The 20,388-nt window shown below is 38.4% G+C and overlaps 1 protein-coding gene across 3 annotated transcripts in view; it reads left to right on the top strand.

Annotated features, from left to right (window-relative positions):
* Positions 1 to 20,388, top strand: part of PFKFB1 (6-phosphofructo-2-kinase/fructose-2,6-biphosphatase 1) — a 122,053-nt gene that overhangs the window by 49,699 nt on the left and 51,966 nt on the right. The window contains exons 1-5 of one of the 3 annotated variants that reach the window (XM_006875261.1): positions 11,780 to 11,807; positions 17,393 to 17,486; positions 18,277 to 18,343; positions 19,118 to 19,192; positions 19,653 to 19,709. In XM_006875261.1, coding sequence (XP_006875323.1) covers positions 11,780 to 11,807; positions 17,393 to 17,486; positions 18,277 to 18,343; positions 19,118 to 19,192; positions 19,653 to 19,709 — 321 coding nt within the window. Of the gene's footprint in view, positions 1 to 11,779; positions 11,808 to 17,392; positions 17,487 to 18,276; positions 18,344 to 19,117; positions 19,193 to 19,652; positions 19,710 to 20,388 lie in introns of those variants that run through there. The other 2 variants (XM_006875259.1, XM_006875260.1) reach the window with 2 other exon arrangements.

The raw sequence follows: 20,388 nt of genomic DNA, 5'->3' as shown, positions 1-20,388 counted from the left end.
GTTGAGGAATTTCCCTTCAATTCCTACTTTGTTGAGTGTTTTTATCAGGAATGGATGTTGGATTTTGTCAAATGCCTTTTCTGCTTCAATCGATATGATCATGTGGTTCTTTTCCTTTCTCTTATTTATATGATGGATCATGCTGATAGTTTTCCTGATGTTGGACCATCCTTGCATCCCTTTTATGAAACTGACTTGTTCATGATGTATTATTATTATTCTTTTTTTGATGTGCTGTTGGATTTTGTTGGCTAGGATTTTGTTGAGAATTTTTGCATCTATGTTCATAAGGGATATTGGTCTATAGTTTTCCTTCTTAGTGACATCCTTCTCTGGTTTTGGTATGAGAGTTATGCTTGCTTCATAGAGAGTATTAGGGAGTTTTCCATCCTCTTCTATGTTCTGGAATAATTTGAGTAGAATTGGTGACAGTTCTTCTCTGAATGTTTGGTAGAACTCTGCCGTAAAGCCATCTGGGCCTGGGCTTTTGTTGGTTGGGAGTTTCTTGATGATCTGGTCAGTTTCTTCTTTTGTTATGGGTTTGTTCAGATTTTCTACTTCAGTCTGGTTAAGTTTAGGTAGGTCGTGTTTTTCTAGAAATGTATCCATGTCATCCATATTGTTGAATTTGTTGGAATACAGCTCTTTGTAGTATTCTGTTATTATCTTTTTTATTTTGTTTGGTTCTGTTGTGACTTCACCTATGTGATTTCTAATGCGATTGATTTGTGTCTTCTCCTTCTTTTCTTTAGTTAGTTTTGCCGATGGTTTGTCAATTTTATTAATCCTTTCAAAGAACCAGCTTCTTGTCTTGTTGATACTTTCTATGGTTTTTGGTTTTCTATCTCATTTATTTCTGCCCTTATCTTTATTATTTCCTTTCTTTTGGTGACTGTAGGTTCCCTCTGTTGGTCTGCTTCTAGTAGTTGAAGGTGCTGTGTTAATGTGTTGATTTGGGGTCTTTCCTCTTTTTGGATGTGTGCATTTATCGCAATAAATTGACCTCTCAGGACTGCTTTCGCCGTGTCCCAAAGATTTTGGTATGTTGTGTTTTCATTCTCATTCGTTTCTAGAAACTTTGTGATTTCACGTTTAATTTCTTCTTTTACCCAGTCACTTTTCAGCAGAGTGTTGTTCAGTTTCCATGTATTTGACCTTATTGTTTTGGTCTTCTTATTGTTGATTTCTAGTTTTATAGCGTTGTGGTCTGAGAAGATGCTCTGTAGAATTTTGATGGTTGTGAATTTATGGAGGCTTGCTTTTTGGCCTAACACATGGTCAATTCTGGAGAATGTTCTATGCGCATTGGAGAAGAATGTGTATTGTGATGTTGTTGGGTAGCATGCTCTGTATATATCTATGAGCCCAAATTAGTTGATTGTGTTGTTAAGTTCCTCTGTGGCATTGTTGAGTTTCTTTCTGGTTGTTCTATCCCTTTTTGAGAGTGGTATGTTGAAATCTCCTACTATAATTGTGGATTTATCCATTTCTTTCTTCAATTCCATTAAGGTTTGCTTCACGTATCTTGGTGCTCTTTCATTGAGAGCGTATATATTTATTATGGTTATGTTTTCTTGTTCAACTGATGCTTTGATCATGAGATAGTGTCCTTCTTTTTCTCTTATGGTGGTTTTTATCTTAAAGTATACTTTGTCGGAGATTAGTATTGCGACTCCTGCTTGTTTAGAACTGTTGTTGGCTTGGTAAATCTTTTTCCATCCTTTGACTCTTAGTCTGTTTTTGTCTTTCTGTGTAAGGTGTGTCTCTTGTAGGCAGCATATTGATGGATCTTGTTTTTTTTTTATCCATTTTGCCACTCTTTGTCTCTTCACTGGTGCATTCAATCCATTGACATTCAATGTAATTATTAATAAGTATGAGTTGATTACTGTCATTGTGTTACTTTTTTGGTGGTGTTGTTCATTCTTTGGTTCTGCTTACCTTCTTGTATTGGGTTTGTGTTTTTTGAGTTGATTCTGGTCAGTTTCTTCCTAGCTTCTTTGTTTGGTTGTTCTGTTTGGGAATTTGTGTTCATGATCTGTTGTGAGGTGTTAACTTTCTTTGGGGTTACCTTGTAGTCTACTAGTTTTTCTCTGCATTTCGGATATTCCATTGCAACCTGTAATTTACCTGGCATCTCCACCACCTGGGCTTCTATTGCTGTGTTTGTCCCTTCTTTGATATTGATATGTTTGTGTCCTTCAGTTGATCTCTGGGTTCTCTTGAGTTTGTTGTAGTCTCATTCCATTCTGGACTCTGCTTTCTGTTGACTGTGTTCCAGGTGGTGTTTCCATACCAGTCATTCTCTGTTTGTTGTCTGTTCTTGTTGTTTTTCCATCCCCAAAACTCCCTTTAGGATATTTTGAAGTGCTGGGTTGGTTTTGATGAATTCCCTCAGATTCTGTTTATCCTGGAATGTTTTGATCGTGTCATCGTATTTGATTGATAGTTTTGCTGGATAGATGATGCTTGGTTAACAGTTTTTTTCTTGCAGGGTTTTGTATATGTCTCCTCATTGCCTTTTTGCCTGCATGGTTTGTTCTGAATAGTCAGCACTTAATCTAATTTGTTTGCCTTTTTAAGTTATATTTCTTTTCTCCCTGGCTGCTCTTAATATTTTTTCCTTGTCTTTGGTTTTGAAGAGCTTGATTATTATATGTCTTGGATATTTTCTTTTGGGGTTTATCCTTCCTGGGGTAAGTTGGGCTTTTTGAATGACTATTTTTTTATCTTTCAAGATGTTAGGGAAGTTTTCTTCCTGAAGCTCCTCCACTATCTCCTCTGTGGATTTCCTTGATTTTTCTTGTTCTAGAATGCCAATAATTCTTACATTATTCCTGTTCATGTTATCCAGCATATATCTTAGATTGTCTTCAAATTGTTTTATCCTTTTAGCTGTTTGCTGTTCTATCTTGGCCGTACTGCAAGATTTGTCTTCCAGTTCACTAGTTCTGGCTTCTATCTCTTCCAGTCTGCTCCTTTCCCCTTTCAGGCTATTGTCTATTTCTGATATCTTATTATTGATCGCCTGGACATCTTTTTGCAGGTTTTGCATTGTTTCCAATGCTGTGTCAATCCTATTAGATTGTTCCTGCAGTATTTTCCTTACTTCTTCCTTGTTTTCCTTGACCCCTTTTCAAAGTATTTGAATTTGTTTCCATATCATTCTTCTGAATTCCTTCTCAGGCAAATCCAGAACCCGCTCTTCCTCCTCTATAATATCTTTGTCTGTCTCCAGCTCATTTGTTTCTGCTGCCCTCTTCTGCTTTTGGACGTGTTTTGATAATGTTAATTGTTTCTTATTGGGCATGATTATTCTTATTTTGTTATAATTATTATTGATATGATTAAGAGATAGGCATCTCTTGTTGTCTGTATTATGTATCATGTGTGGTTAGGTCTTGTCTATGTGGAGGCCGCGGCGGGAGAGCGCGCACAGAGAGTCGGGGGTGGGGCCAGTGCATAGTGCATCCCGAGGCAGGGCCAGCACGCACAGTGTGCTGGGAGCTGGTGCACAGGCATGTGTGGTGCCTCGGGGACCAGCGCGTTGGTGGTCGTGTGCGTCGGGGGGCAGAGCCCGCACATGGAGTGTTGTGGGGACTAGGTTTGTGCCAGTGGTGCATTGGTGGCGGGGCCAGTGGGGCGAGAGGTTCGAGGGGGGAGCGTGGTGGGGGAGCACTTCAAGGAGGCAGTGCGGTGGGGGAGTGGCCTCTTGACCTGGCGGGGCGGAGGCCGCTTGGGCGGGTGGAGTCTGCGTTTGATGATGTGGCCGTATTTCTGCTTCTCTCTGTGCCCTGGTTAAACTGCTTTTCCTTCCTACCACCCACGTTGAAATTTCACGCTAGGGCAGAGAACCCTCCTCCTCTTCCCTTTCTTTTTTTTTTCTCTGTCTCCTGGGACTTTGTCCTCATGAGATTCCACTTTACTACCTTCTCATATGGGTTGGCTCCCGCCCCGCCCTCAAAGCTCTACCGTGGCTACAGGGGTCAGGGCAGTCACTACATGCAGTGGCGGGCTAAAGTTCAAAATCCTGGACTTTTTTTGTTGTGAGGTTTTAACAACCTGATCATTTTCTTCTTTTTCTATAGGTCTGTTCACGTTTTCTACTTCAATTGGTGTTACTTTAGTTAGGTTCTGTTCTTCTAGACAGTTGTCCATTTCTTGTATATTTTAAAATACATTGGCTTACAAGTCTTCATAGTACATAAGATTCTGTTAGCTTCTTTCTGTATCTTTTGATTCTGTTGTGATGTCACTCACATCACAACACACACTCATAGTTGTGTGTTTTATATCTTCTCCTTTTCTTTTCTTAGAGTTGCCAGTGGTTTGTTGATGTTATTAATCCTTTCAAAGAAACAACTTCTTATATTGTTGATTCTTTCTATTATTTTTCTGTTTCTTTTATTTATGCTGTTCTTAACAGTTTCTTTTCTTCAGGTGACAGTAGACTTACTTTGCTGTTTTTTGTTTTATTTTTGTAATTGTTCAAGATGTTGGATTAAAGTGTTTTATTTGTTTTAGTTCTTCTTTTTGGATGTATGTGTTTATTGGTATAAATTACCCTCTGAAATGGCTTTTTCTGTTTCCCAAAGATATTTTGTCTTTTCCTTCTTGTTTGATTCAAGGAATTTTTTATTTTATTTTATTTTTGTTGTTGTTGTTATATTACCCAGTAGCTTTAAAGCAATTTCCATGTATTTGACTTGTTTCTTGATCTTCCTATTTTTTATTTCTAATTTTATATTGTGATGTGGGAAGATGTCTTGTAGTATTTGATGATTTTACATTTATTGAGGCTTGCTTTGCAACCTAATGTTTGATCTATTCTGGAGAGTGTTCCATGTGTAGTAGAAAAGAATGTATATTGTGCTGTAGTTGGGTTTAGTGTTCTATATATCTCTCTATGAGGTTAAGTTGGTTGATAGTGTAGTTATCCACAGTGGTTGAACCATTTTACAGTCCCACCAGAAATGTTGGTCGGTCCCAGTCTCTCTACAACCTCGCCAGCATTTGTTTTTTTTCTATTTTTTTTAACTTTGCTATTGTTACTGGTGTGAGATGGTATCTTATTATTGTTTTCATTTTCATCTGTCTAATGGCTACACAGGAACTGACTCAATGAAACTTAACAACAACAAAAATGGTGAATGATTGTGAACATTTCTTCATATGTTTGTTGGCTGCTTGAATGTTTTCTTTGGTGAAATATCGGTTCATGTCCTCTGCCCAGTTTCAAATTGGGTTGTTTGCCTTTTTCTTGTAGAGTTGTAGTTTTTTTATAATTTTTTTCCAGTCTGTTGGCTCCCTTTTTACTCTTTTGGTGAAATCTTTTACTTCACACAGGTGTCTAATTTTTAGGAAGTCCCAGTCATGTATTTTGTCTTCTGCTGTTTGTGTGTTTTTAGTAATGTTTAATAGTGTATTTCTGCCATGTATTAGAGTCCCTAAGTTTGTCTCTAAGGAGCTCTGGTAGCATAGTGGTTACAAGTTGGACTACTAACCTCAAGGTCAGCAATTTAAAACTACCAGCCATTCTTCAAGAGAAAGGTGAGGTGGCTTTCTGTTCCCATAAAGATTTACAGCCTCAGAAATCCTATGCAAGGCCACTATGAGTCAGAACTAATTGTCTGGCACACCACCACCATCAAGTTTGTCACTGTTTTTTCATTGATGATCTTTATAGTTCTAGGCTTTACATTTAGGTTTTTAATTCACATTGAATTTGTTTTTTATATGGTGTGACATATGGGTCTTGTTTCATACTTCTGCAAATCAGTTTCTAGTTTTGCCAGCACCATTTATTGAAGGGACTATCTCTTCCCCGTTTAATGTGTTTTGTTCCTTTGTCAAAGATCAGCTGACTGTGGATGGAATTACTTCTGGGTTCTCAGTTCTGTTCCAATAATCTATGTATCTTTTGTTGTACAGGTGCTGGGCTGTTTTGATCACTTTATCTGTGTAATAAATTTTGATATCAGGGAGTAAGAGACTTCCAAATTTGTTCTTAAGCAGTGCTTTGCTTATGAGAGATCTTTTTCCTTTCCATATAAAGTTAGTGATCATTATTTCCATCTCTTTAAAGAGTGATATAGGAATCTGGATTGGGTTTGAGTTATATCTATAAATTGCTTTGGGTAGTGTTGACATTTTCACACTGTTAAGTCTTCCTATCCTTGAACATGGTATATTCTTCCATTTTAAAAAATCTCTTTTCATTTCTTATAGTAGTATTTTGTAGTTTTCTTTGTAAAGTTCTTTTGTTTCTATGGTTATACGAGGGTGAATAAAAAATTATCCACACCCCAGTTATATTAAAACACCTGTCATTCTCTGCCACAGTGGGCTTGGAAAGATGCTGTTTCCAGTGTTGTGGTGGTTGTGGTTCAGAGTGTGCTCTTAATGTGAAATAACTGATGTGGGACTGAAGGGTTTTGTTTGACATTTTTTAACATGAACCACTGCAATGTTCACTGTTCTGTGTTTTGTGGCAAAATGTCCACTAAAATTAAAGTTAAACCCTACATAAAAGGAAACAAAAACAAAACACCTGTCTATGTCCACAACTGATGACAACATTGAACATGATGTGAAATGATTCTGTCAAATAGATGAGTGACAGTGGATTATATGGCAAATCATTTACAAATCAGCCATGGCTCTGACAATGAAATAATCCATGATAGACTTGAGTTTCAAAACGTTTGTGTGAGATGAGTACCAAAACAACTCACAAAAGATCATAAACAGAAGCATCTGGACATCTGCAAACAAAATTTGGACCAATACTCGAAGGAAGGTAAAAAGTTATTTTAAAAAATCGTCACTGGTGACAAGATATAGATTCATCACTATGAGCCTCAGAGTAAACGACAGAGTATGGAATGGAAACGTCCTCAATTGCCAACCAAGAAAAAGTTCAAAAGTCAACCAGCGGCTGGAAATTCAATGCTTAGTTTTCTGAGATTCTCAAGAGCTATTATTGGAACACTATCAGAAAAAAACATTCAGCACTCAACAGTGCTCCTTACAGTGAAAAAGCTGAAGCATAAACTTTGGATTAAATGCAGATGACTGTTATCCAAGGGCATTGTGATCTTGTATGACAATGCTGGGCCTCACACCTCTACCCACACTGTTGACACTCTGCAAAAACTTCCTTTTTAGGTGTTAAAGCATCCTCCCTATAGTCCTGATCTTGCTTCATTGTTCTTTCACCTGTTTGGTCCCCTGAAAGCAGCCCTTCAAGGAAGAAGATTCACCTCTGATGAAGAAGTGAAGACAGCAGTGCATTAGTGGCGTGAAGCTCATTCTAAAACAGTTTTTAATAGGGGAATACAAAAGCTCATTGACAGATGGACAAATGTATTGAAAAGCAAGGAGATTTTGTCAAAAAATGATGTACTTGCCTTCTCTAAAAGTTAACTAAAGTAAATTCTACAGCCAAAGTGCAAATAATTTTGACTCATGCTCACGTTTATTTCTCAGTATTTCATCTTTTGTGTGGCTATTCTAAATGGTATTGTTTTCCTAATTTCCTTTTCAGAGCTGTCTTCATTAGTGTATAGAAATCCAACTGATTTTTATATATTGATCTTATACCTTGCCACTTTGCTGAATCTTTCAATGAGTTCCAATAATTTTCTTGCTGAATGTTTAGATTTTTCTATGTATAGGATCATATCATCTGCATATAGAGTTTAACTTTTTTGCCAATTTGGAAGTCTTTAATTTCCCTTTCTGGCTAAGACTTCCAACACAACACTGAATAGGAGTGGTGGTAAACGGCATCCTTGTGTGCTTCCTGTTAGCAAAGAGGATGCTTTCAGTGTCTCTCCATTGTTGGCTATTGGATTTGTATATATACTCTTAATTATGATGAGCAATTTCCTTTTAATTCCTACTTTGTTTAGTGTTTTTATCAGGAATGGATGTTGGATTATATCAAAAGTCTTTTCTGCATCAATCAATATGATCATGTGGTTCTTTTCCATTTGTTTACTGAAATTGGTGCATTGTTGTTGTTATTAAGTGCCATGGAGTTGGTTCCGACTCATAATGACCCTTCTTTGGGTTTCTAAGGAGCAGCTGGTAAGTTTGAGCTGTCAATCTTTTGGTTCAAACCAACCTTGTGGTCCAGTGCTTTATTCCACAGCCCCACACCAGGACTCCAAATGGTGCATTACATTGATTATTTTTCTAATATTGATCTTTCCTTGCATGCCTGGTATGTATCTCAATTGGTCATGATGTATTATGTTTTTGATATGTTGTTGAATTCTATTGGCTAGCATTTGTTGAGAATTTTTGCATCTATGTGTGTAGTTTTCTTTTTTAGAGATGTCCTTGCCTGATTTGGTACAAGGTTTATGCTCACTTCATAAAATTCATTCTGGAGTTTTCCATTCTTTTCTATGTGTTCAAATAGTTTGAGTAAATTTGGTGTCAACTGCTCTCTGAATGTTTGGTAGAATTCACCAGTAAAGCTATTTTATAAGAAGTTAATATTGCTGATCCTGCTTGTTTTTTTATTCCCCTTACATTGATAGTTTGTCCATGCTTTGATTTTAATCTATTTTTGTCAGTTTGTGTAAGAAGGACTCTTATCCATTCTGCTACTCTTGACCGGTACATTTAATCCATTGACATTTAGTGTAATTATCTAATGGTATGAATTTTTTGCAGTCATTTTGCTATATGTTTTTTTGTGTGTGTTAGTACTGCTGTTTTCTTTGCTCCACATATTTTTCTGTGCTGAGTTCATTTTGTTTGTGAATATTCTTGTCAATTTCTTTGCTGCTTTTGTTTTAATATTTAATAAAACGTCATTGTTTTCTATTTTCTTGATTTGATGTGAAGGTGTATTGATATTCCATGTAAGTAAATTTTTATTAAAAGTAATACAGAAACGGCTGCAAGCATACATTGACAGAGAACTTCCAGAGTTTCAAGCTGGATTCAGAAGAGGATGTGGAATGAGGGATATCATTGCTGATGTCTGATGTATCTTGGCTAAAAGCAAAGAATACCAGAAAGATGTTTACCTGTGCTTTATTGACTAGGCAAAAGTTGTTCAAGCATTGGACAACTTGCAAAGTATGAGTATTCTGGAATGCTTAAGTGTGCTCTTGAGGAACCTGTACATGGACCCAAGAGGCAGTTGTTTAAAAAGAACATGGGAATGCTGAGTAGTTTAAGATTAAGAAAGGTGTGTGACAGGGTTGTATTCTTTCACCGTACTTATTCAACCTGTATGCTGAGCAAATAATCCGAGAAGCTGGGTTCTATGAAGAAAACCATGGCATCAGGATTGGAGGAAGACTCATTAACAACCTGCAATATGCAGATGATACAAACTTGCTTGCTGAAAGTGAAAAGGACTTAAAATACTGATGAAGGTCAAAAACCACAGCCTTCAGTATGGATTGCATCTCAATGTAAAGAAAACAAAAATCCTCACCACTGGACCAATAAACAACATTCTTATCAATGGAGAAAAGATTGATGTTGTCAAGGACTTCATTCTTCTTGAATCAACCATCAACACTCATGGAAGCAGCAACCAAGAAATCAAACAACGTACTGCGTTAGGCAAATCTGCTGCACAAGACCTTTTTAAAGTGTTAAAGAGCAAAGATGTCAGCTTGAGGACTATGGTGCACCTGACCCAAGCCACAATATTTTCAATAACCTCATATGCATGTGAAAGTTGGACAGTGAATAAGGAAGATCACAGAAGAATTGATGTATTTGAGTTATGATATTGGAGGAGAATATTGAAAGTACCATGGGCTGCCAAAAAAACAAATAGATCTGTGTTGGAAGAAGTGCAGCCAGAGTGCTCTTTGGAGGCCAGGATGGCCAAACTTTATCTCTCATACTTCGGACATATTGTCAGGAGGGACCAGTCGCTGGAGAAGGATCTCATATTTGGTAAGGTGGAGGGTCAAAGCAAAAGAGGAAAATGGATTGGCAAAGTGGCAGCATCAATGGGTTCAAGCGTGGCAACAAATGTGAAGTTGTCCCAGGGGTGGGTAGTGTTTCGTTCTGTTGTGCATAGGGTTGCTATGAGTCAGTACTGACTTGTTGGCACCTAACAACAACAACAACAACCCTGTAATTTATTAATTTCTTCCCCAATTTAAAACAGACTGTTTTATCTTGAAATAAACTTGAATTACTCAACATGTGGAATTCTGTAACTATATTTTTCCTTCTTTTTGCTTTGTAGTTGTCTTGATTATAAATTGATATGTCTGATTCCGTATCTTCAGTATTGTAGGTTTGTTTTACTTTGGATACTTTCTATCTGAATTGAATTCTGGGTGGTGTTGCCATGTGTGCTAATCTCTGGTTACTGTTTGCTGTTGGTTTTCAGTACAAAGGACTCACTCTAGAATTTTTTGTAAAGTTGGTCAGGTTTTAACAATTTCCTTTAATTTCTGTTTATCTGGAAATTTTCTAATTTCTCCATTATATTTGAAGGACATTTTTTCTGAGTGTATGATACTTGGTTGGTAATGTTTTTCTTTCAGAGTTTAGTGTGTGTCTCTCCACTGCCTTCTTGCTTGCATGGTTTCTGCTGAGAAACCAGAGCTTAATCTTATTGGTTCTCATTTGTAGGTAATTTTTTATTTTTCTTGAGTTGTTTTCAGGAATCTGTTCCTGTCTTTGATTTTGGAGAGTTTGATTGTGATATGTCTTGGTGATTTTCTTTTGGAGTCTATTCTGTTTAGGGTTCATTCAGCTTCTTGGAAGGCTGTCTTCTTGTCTTTCAATGTTGTTAGTGAAAGTTTTTTCCAATAGCTCTCCATCTATTTTTTCTTTACTTTGTCTCTTCCTGTTCTGGAATTCCAGTCACCTATAATGTGGTGGTGGTGGTTAAGTGCCGTATAGTCAGTTCCAACCCATAGCAACCCTGTAGAGGGTTTCCAAGGCTATAAATCTTTGTGGAAGCAGAAAGCCTCATCTTTCTTTCACAGAGCTGCTGGTAGTTTTGAACTGCTAACCATGAGATTATCAGCCTGACTCATAACTACCAAGCTACCAGAGTCAAGGCATTTGTTGTAAGATACTCCTCTTCATATTGTCCGACATGAATCCTAGGCTTTCTTCAGATTTTTTTCTCTGATCATTCTTCTAACTTCCTTGTATTGAAAGATTTATCTTCACACTCACTTATTTGAACTTCCATTGGTTCAGATCTACTCCTTTGCCCTTTCAATATATTGTCCATTTCTGAAATCTCAATATTAATTTTGTGGCTTTCTATTTTCAGGTTTATATTGTCTCTTATCTTTTATCTATTTTGTTTGGTTTCTCCTGTATTGCTTTCCTGAATTCCTCCTTGTTTTCCTCTAACTTTCTGTCAGTTCTTTGGATGTACTTAAATATGATCCTCTTGAATTATTTTTCAGGTAGTTCCAATGCCTTTTTTCCCCTCGAATATGTTTTCTACCTCTGCTTCTGTCTTGCTTCTTCGTGTGAACATAAATTGTCTATTGCTTTTGAGACATTGTGATGTTGTTGTATTTGTTTCAATAACTGCCTTCTATTGGGTGTGATCAGGAGATGAGCTTGTGCACCATTCTCTGCTAATTGTGTAATTCAATTTAGGATGGATTTGGCTGATGTTGGTTGTTGTTGTTGTTCCAGTGTGTAGTGGCTGGTATTGGTTCTTGACCAGTAGGTTGGGTTGTAGAGAGTATGGTTTTGGATGGGCTGTATGGCTTGTGGTTGCTATTTCCTGTCAGGTGAGGCAAGAAGAGAAAATAGATACATGAGAGAGAAGGAAAACAAATGTACCAGCAAATGGCATGCAAAAAGGAAGCAGTAAAGGGGATAAAAAGAAAAAAAGCAGGCAGCAGCTAACAAAATACAAAAACGAAGGGCAGAAAAGAGGGAGAGGAAAATAAAATAATAAAAGAGAGATAAGAAAAATAAAGAAAAAGACCTAAACACAATTAGGGAAATTAATGAGCAAAAGTTAAAGAAACCAGAGAGTAGTAATAAAGAAGAAATTAAATAAAGAGGAATTTTAAAAAAGAAGAAACAAAGAAGCAGCAGTGTTTGGGAAAGCGAAGCTGAAAAAAAGATGAGAAAATGAAAGGGGAGATAGAATGGAAAGAAAGCAAGAGAGACAAAGGTGAGGGAGAAAGAATAAGAAACAAAAACAATGAAGGGGTGGAGAACCAACAAGGTAGGTGCTAGACCCAGACAGGAAAGAATTATAGGGTCTCCTGCCAGTCACAGACCTCATGTTGTGGGTGGGTAAGGGCTGAGATGGTAACTAACACTCAATCTAGATGGAGTTCCTGTACGACTAGGTGTTGTCTTTTTTGAGCATCCAATCCAAAAGTCATTTGTGTGGACCCCAAAGAAGCTGGGGTATCAGGATATTTCTATCCCAGAGAGGAGACAAAGGTGAGAGATGCCGCCAGTTCAGGACTAACCAGAAGTAGCTTTGCAGGTCTGAAATAGGCCATCCTTGATTACAGGTGTGGGGTTGGTGCTTATAGCTCCCCACACAGCTAAATGCAATTTCAACAGCCCATAGAACAGGAACTTCCCTGGGAGTGTGTGTGGATTGAGGCCAGCCACACCTCTAGTCACCAGGGCAATGTGGGTCATGTGGGGTACAAGAAGAAAAGAAAAGAAAGAAAAATTGGCCTTTTCTGTCTACCAAGAAGCAGTATGCCTTTGTGCTACCTACTGCCCTCTTGCCTTCAAAGCCCCCCTGAAAGTTCTAGATGAACACACCGCAGCTGTTTGTTTTCTGTGTGTGTGGTTTTTTGTTTGTTTTCTTTCCTCCCTCACATGTCTCCTAGTGAGAGCTAACCCAGGGCTGGCCAGGGCCAACTTTGCAGATCTGGAGAATGGCCCATTCAAACAGGGTCAATGCAGACAGCTTCCCCCTCTGTTAATGGGCCCACAGTCATGGGGCTCTCCTCCATGCAGCTCTGACTACAAGGAGAAGAGGAGCTTCCCTGGGGTATACACAGGTGAGAGCCCACCATGCCTCTGGTCACCAAGGGAGCAAGAAAAAAATATCACCCATTTCTCTGTGATCCACATGTATGTTTCTGCAATGTCGATAACTTTTCTTTTCTCTAAACCCACTCACAAAATCTCAAGATGGCTGTGTCTGTCTGGTCACGGGCACATATCATCAATCTCTCCTTATTTTGTCTTGTTTGTTCAGCTCTTTCTCCTAGTAAACATTTAATTCACTTCTCTATCCCTTCATCTGAAGCTCAGAGTTCCAGGACTATCATCTGTATCTGTTTCATGTGATTATCTGTATCTTTGTTGTAGAGGGGTCCACAAAGCCTTTCTGGCTAGGTCACCATCTTGCTGCTTCTCCCCAATAGGATTTTTATGTAAACAGACTGCAATATCTTTCTCCCTTGGAAAGACTGGTGGGTTCATGGCGCCAATCTTTTGGTTAATAGCATGGGCTTTAACTGCCATGTCCCTGGAGCTCCACAGGATCTGGCAAGGGTGTGGGGAAATTGGAACACTCATCCATTGCTGGTGGGACCATAAAATGTTACAACTGCTGTAGAAAACACTTTAACAGTTCCTCAAAAAGTTAAACATAGAATTTCTAGGGACTGGAAAGAGAAGGAAAGAATTCATTATTGTCTGTGGGATAGTGGGCTTCTGTTAAGTTGTTGTTGTTAGGTGCCATGAAGTCAGTCCTGACTCATGGTGACCCCATGCACAACAGAAAGAAACCCTGCCTGGTCCGTTGCCATGTTCACAATCATTACTATGTCTGAGCCCATTGTTGAAGCCATAACCTATACTTTACTAATCCTATACTTTACCAAGCATTATGTTACTCTCCAGGGACTGGTCTTTCCTGATGTCATGTCCAAAGAAAGTGACAAAAAGCCTTACTTATAAATATACATCCATTCTTCTAAGGAGCACACTGGCTGTACTTCTTCCAGGACAGATTTGTTTGTTCTTAAAGTCCATGGTGTATTCAATACCATTCACCAATACCATAATTCAAGTGCATCAATTTTTCTTTCATCTTCCTTATTCGTTGTCCAAGTTTCACATGCGTAAGAGGTGATTGAAAATATCATGGTTGGGCCAGGCACACCTTAGTCCACAAAGAGACTTCTTTACTTCAAGCAGATCTTTTGCAGCAGATTTGCCAAATGCAGTATTGTGGTGCAGTGAATTATTTAATGCCTTTTCTAATGATGGTCCTTGTAAACTCCCACCAAACAACATTTTTACCCTAATGGGCCTGGGTAAGAGAAGGTGGGAGAAGATTCTGATAGGATTATATGATTCATTTGTGAGTGGTTAACAGGGTTAACTGTGATTGTAAAAACCTGGAACTCTAATGTGTGTAAAATGAGCCATCTCAGAAAGTGGAATGGGGGTTCTTAGTACCGTTAAAGAAGAAGAGCCAGGATTGGAGTACGTCTTTTGGACCCTGATGCCCTGCACATTGAAATCCCTCAACCAGAAAGCTGTGACACCAAAGGAGTGGCAGAGGAGCAGTAGCAGAAGAACCAAGAGATGAGACTGCATGAGATGCAGTGTTGGACTTCCCAGCCCATGAAGCAAGTAAAGCTAAGTGATTTTGGGCAGGAGGCTTGCTTGCAGAGTGGAGTGCCTCCAGGCTCTTTGGGAGAGCTAGGTTTGCTAACCCACTGAGCTAGAGCAGAGTGCCTTAAGGCTGATGCTGGCTATTTATCAGTAGCCCTAAAAGAGCTTTATAACATTGACTAGGCAGCGGGAGAGAATTGCCTGTGAGCATGACTGAGGAGAGGCTGTCCTGACTGAGACTGTTCCCTGAGCATTTCTAACCCTGAATTGTAAACTGTTAACTTCCCTAATAAACCCCATAACTGGAAGTATGGCATTAGAGTTCTCTGTGGTCATTGCAATGAATTATTGAACCCAGTTGAGTAGAGAGTGTGGTAGGCTGGATGGTTTGGTGGCACCTTTTTGCTAATACATTGTTTGATTTCTTCACTGCTGCTTCTATGGGTGTTAATTGTGACTCCAAGTAAAACAAAGTCCTTGATAACTTCAATCTTTACTCCATTTATCATGATGTTGCTTTTTGGGAAAGTTGTGAAGATTGTTGTTTTCTTTATGTTAAAATGTAATCCATACTGAAGACTGTATTTGATCTTCATCAGCAAGTCCTCATCACTTTCAGTAAACAAGATTGTGTAATCTGCATATCAAAGTTTGTTAATGAGTCTTACTCCAGTCCTGATACCATGTTCTTCATATGGTCCAGTCTCAGATTATTTGCTCAGCATACAGATTGAACAGGTATAGTGAAAAGATATAACCTTGACACAGACAATTCCTGATTTTCAACCAGGACGTATCCCTTTGTTCCGTTCTATGTTATTCTGTATGAAAATTATCATTCTTGACAATGTTATCTATAACTTGTTATGATTAACACAGTCAAATCCCTTTGCACAGTCAGCAAAACAGGGAAACACCTTTCTGGTATTCTCTGCTTTCAGCCAATATCCATCTGACATCAGCAATGATATCCCTTGTTCCAACCCTCTTCTGAATTCAGTTAGAATTTCTGCCAGTTCCCTGCTGTACTTCTGCAATTTATTTTTAATTATCTTGAGCGAAATTTTACTTGTGTGTGATAATGATATTATTCAATAATTTTCTGCATTCTGTTGTATCATCTTTCTTTGGAATGGACACAAATGTGATTTTTTTCTAGTCAGCTGGCCAAATTTCTTGGCATAGACAAGTGATGACTGAGCACTTCCAGTGTTGCATCTCTTTGTTTAACACATTTCAATTAACATTCCATCCATTCCTGGAGTCTTGTTTTTTGTCAGTTCCATCAGTGCAGCTTGGACTTTTTCCTTCAGTATCATTGGTTCTTGAATGTTAATCAGTTCTTTTTGGTACAGTGATTTTGTGAATTGCTTCCAGCATCATTCAAAATTTACCCATAAAATTATTCAATATTGCAACTGGAGGCTTGAGGTCTTTCAGATTGAAGTGCTGAGTGTGTTCTTCCCTTTTGGTTTTCTAGCTCTAAGTCTTTGAGGTCTTTGTACATTTCATTATAATACTTTATTTTGTCTTCTGGTCAGCTGTTTTACTTCATAATTTCTTCCATTTATTTTAACTACTCTAATGTTCAGGAGCAAGTTTCAGAGTCTCTTCTGATATCTATTTTGGTCTTTTCTCTTTCCTGTGTTTTAGTGACCTTTTGTTTCATGCATGATATTTTTGATGTCATCCCACATTTCATCTGGTTTTTAGTCATTAGTGTTTAATGTGTCAAATCCATTCTTGAGATGGTATCAAAATTCACGTGGGATATTATAAAGGTTGTGATTGGCTCTCTTGAACTTGTTTTAATTTTTTTCACACTCAGCTTGAACTTGCATACAGGCAATTGATGGTTGTCCTGTATAGAATTTTGTACCACCAAAATATGAATCAGCTTTGCTGGGCCATAATTCTCATTGGTTTGACAATTATGTATTTATGTAATATGGCAGTTAAATGATGTTTCCCCATGTTGTGATCTGATGGGATAAACCAATAAAAGAATTATGGATGGACTGCAATACTCTTAATCCCAACACAACACATCCCTAACACGATGTAAGAGAGTTACCCAGGGATATGACCAACAAAATCTTTTACTCTCAAAAGAGAAAGAGGGACAAGAAAGCATAGCTTGGAGTGGAGTTCACCCTTTGAACATGGGTTGCTACACTGTGAAGCTCCTAGATCCAGGGAAAGATTGATGCCAAGACTAGAGAAATCTTCTACAAATGCTGAAAGGAGACAAGGAGCCAGTGCTCTGAATTTGGACCTCTAACATCCTAAACTATGACAGAATAAACTTGTTTTTTAATACCACTTGTGATATTTCCATTACAGCAGCACTGGATAACTAAGACAATGAATGGTCTATTCTTCAACTGGCCTCTGGACTTGTTCTGGCTGATGATATAGAGCTTCTCCATTGTCTCATTCCACAGATGTAGTCAATTTGATTCTTATGTATTCTATCCATCAAGGGTATTTCCAATGAACATTGTATGTATGTACATGTTATTTGTGAGAAATATCATTTATATGTGGAAAAAAAGTGTTGGACTTCATGATAAAGTAGCTTTGGACTCAAACAAGTCTGACTTTGAGTCTCAGCTCCCCACTATGAATTGTGAAACTCTGAACTGCAATTTCCTCATTTGCAATGTGGTTGCAAGGAAGAAATGATCCTCATAATTTGAATTCTTATGAGCACATTATGTAACTATAATTGTACCTCTTTTCACCTCTGAGGTCTCATAAAGAACATTTTTTGGCCCACTGGGATCCTCCCAACCTTTTCACTAGGGCCCATTGCTTTCAGTATTTAATTTAGGCCAATATCGAAGAGAAGCAGTGAACTACAAGAACTATGAATTCTTCCTCCCAGACAACATGGAGGCCCAATTAATCAGAAAGTGAGTATCCAGCCTTTTAGGAGTTGCCCCTGCTTAAGGGAAGTCTTTGTTCAGATATTGGGGTAGTGGGGCAGAGCAATTTTGGTCAGGGAAGAGACCCTCTAGACTCTCATGGGGTGTCCTTCTACCATACTGCCCAATACTTGTTTCTGAATATGCCCATCCCCTGATCAAAAACCTTTAACAGTCTTCTACTCTATACAGTACAGAGTAGAAACGTCTCTGGCTAAAGGCTGGCTCACTCCAGTCTCTCCAGTCTCATTAATTCATCCTCAAGATTTCTCTCTACAAGATTCTGAGCACTTCCATAGCAGAGCCTAGGTGTCATTTATTGATCCATGTGCTCATCCTAGCAAAGAGTAATCGCCAAAGAGAGTTTTAATTAATGCATTAAGCACATTACCACTGTCATGCCTATGTTTCACCATACCCCATGCCAGAAATGCCTTCTACTTACTCTGATTCATAAGTCAGTTCAGCCTGTGCTCCATTAACCCAAGGGTTAAAGCCCTTAATATTATGGCTTCTAATACTAGTCAACTTTTCATGAGTGTTTAAGAACCTTATTCATTGTGTAACACCTGTTTGGTATGGTGCCTAGAACATAGGACATACTGTACAGGAATAGGACACACTGTATGAGTTTGAAAGAAGATTAAGTTAATGTGGGACATATGTGAGATAGGCTCAGAAAAAAAGTTTAAAAAACAAAATGAAACAGGGAGGAACCCATCATGGGGTGGAGTTTGGGAGTAGGATAGGTCTCTGTTTCTTTCTTGGTTCTTTTCAGGCAGTGTGCCTTGTCAGCCCTGAAGGATGTCCATTGCTATCTCAGTTGTGAAGAAGGCCATGTTGCGGTAAATAAATTTGTATTTTCTCCTCTGGTTTCTGCTGGGATAAAGAAAAGTTGATGTGTATTGATCATTTACTGTGTGCCATGCATTAAGAAGTTTATGTGTAATAATTTAATTTCACTTCTCCATTGAGATAGGAATCCTGGTATGGTGCTATAGGATAATTACTGGACTACTAGCCACAAGGTCTGTGGTTCAAATCCACCAGCTACTCCTTGGAAACTCTACACAGGGTTGCTATGAGTCAGAACTGACTCGCTGGCACTTAACAACAACACTGAGATGGGTGTTTTATTATTTCCCATTTTATAGCCTGAAAAATGGCGCACAGAAAGATTAAATCATTTCTGAAGGTAGTACAGGATTTAAGAAGCAGGTCCAGAGCTGGAACCCAGGTTATGTAGCTCCAGAGTCCACACTTTTATTAAACACTGTGCTCTACTACCAAGAATGCAATGGAACCGTACTAAAATTTCAGACTGCAGTACATATATGTTTGAGCTCTAGATATTTACATAAGCATTTAGTCTTTCTCTATTCCTCAGTTAATTCACTTATAAATGGCCCTTACTCTGAGTACATGTCTGAGCAAAATGTATGGGCTAAATGAGTGCTTATTAAATTGACATAAACCAATTCCAAATTCTTCTGTCCTTTGACACCTTGTTCAAATTATACCCCTCCTTGAAGCCCCCCATTTAGCACAGCAATGAACAAACAGTAGACGCTCCATCAGTGCCAGACTTAAAGTAAGTCAATCTCATCACATGCCCCTAGGTTTTTGATGCCACCAACACTACCAGAGAACGGCGGTCATTGATTCTGCAATTTGCTAAAGAGCATGGCTACAAGGTACAATAATGTTCCCATTCTTTAATCTAATGCTTACTGTCCAGTACAAATCCCAGAGACAGGCAGGCCTCTGAGTAACCAAATCAAATACTATAGGTTCAGACATTTTAATATGGTTGTCTGAATTTCCAAGTCACAATTAGAAACAGCAAAACAATGGAAGATAATTGCTGACAGTCTGACACCATAGGGAATGGGAGAGAGGAAGGAGAGGAAAGAAGCACTACAAGAAACAAATATAAGGACTAATAACCATTTAGAAACACAAAACAACTACCTGGCGCCATTCAATTTAGAGCTAATATGCCTTATAAAACTCAGAAACCTGAGACATTATGTTGCCAGACATGCCCCTGAGAATTGAGACATGCCCAAGAGTACTTGAGAAGGGGAGGAGTTGTGTTTGCCTCCTACCAAACGTAATTCCTGGCTGACATTCTTTCTTCTGTTTCTCTTATAGGTATTTTTCATTGAGTCCATCTGTAATGACCCTGGCATTATTGCAGAAAACATCAGGGTAAGACATACAAGTTACTCTTCCCCCTTACTTTGCCTCAGGTTTGGCTCATGCCTAAAATGACCTCTATAAGAATAAAGGAGGTATTTCAAGTCCTCCCTGAACTTCTTCCTCTTGCTATACAAAGCACTCCTTCAATGTCCAGTCTCACAGTGATCCTATGAAGGTAAATATAGTCAACAGATGTTGTTGCTGTTTGATGCCATAAAATCAGTTCCGACTCATAGAGACCCTATGCACAACAGAACAAAACACTGCCCAATGAGCCATACTCATAATTGTCATATTTGAGCCTGTTATTGCTGCCACTGTATCAATCCATACTAAAGGCTGCAGTCTTTGATCTTCATCAGTAAGTATTACAAATCCTCTTCACTTCCAGCAAGCAAGGCTGTGTCATCGATGTATTGAAGGTTGCTAATAAGTCTTCCTCCAATTGTGACACCATGTTCTTCTTCATATAATCTAACTTCCTTTGTTATTTGCTAAGTGTACAGACTGAATAAGTGTGGTAAAGGATACAACCCTGAAACACACCTTTCCTGGTTTTAAACAATTCGATATTCCCTGGTTCTGTTTGAACAACTTTGTGTTGGTCTAGGTTGTTGTTGTTGTTGTCAGGTGCCATCGAGTCGGAACCAACTCATAGCGACCCCATGCATAGCAGAAAGAAACAATG

The sequence above is a fragment of the Chrysochloris asiatica genome, unplaced genomic scaffold (assembly GCF_000296735.1).
Source record: "Chrysochloris asiatica unplaced genomic scaffold, ChrAsi1.0 scaffold00315, whole genome shotgun sequence".
Lineage (NCBI taxonomy): Eukaryota > Metazoa > Chordata > Mammalia > Afrosoricida > Chrysochloridae > Chrysochloris > Chrysochloris asiatica.
Note: the sequence above shows the minus strand (reverse complement) of the source record. Positions and strands in the feature narration are given on the sequence as shown.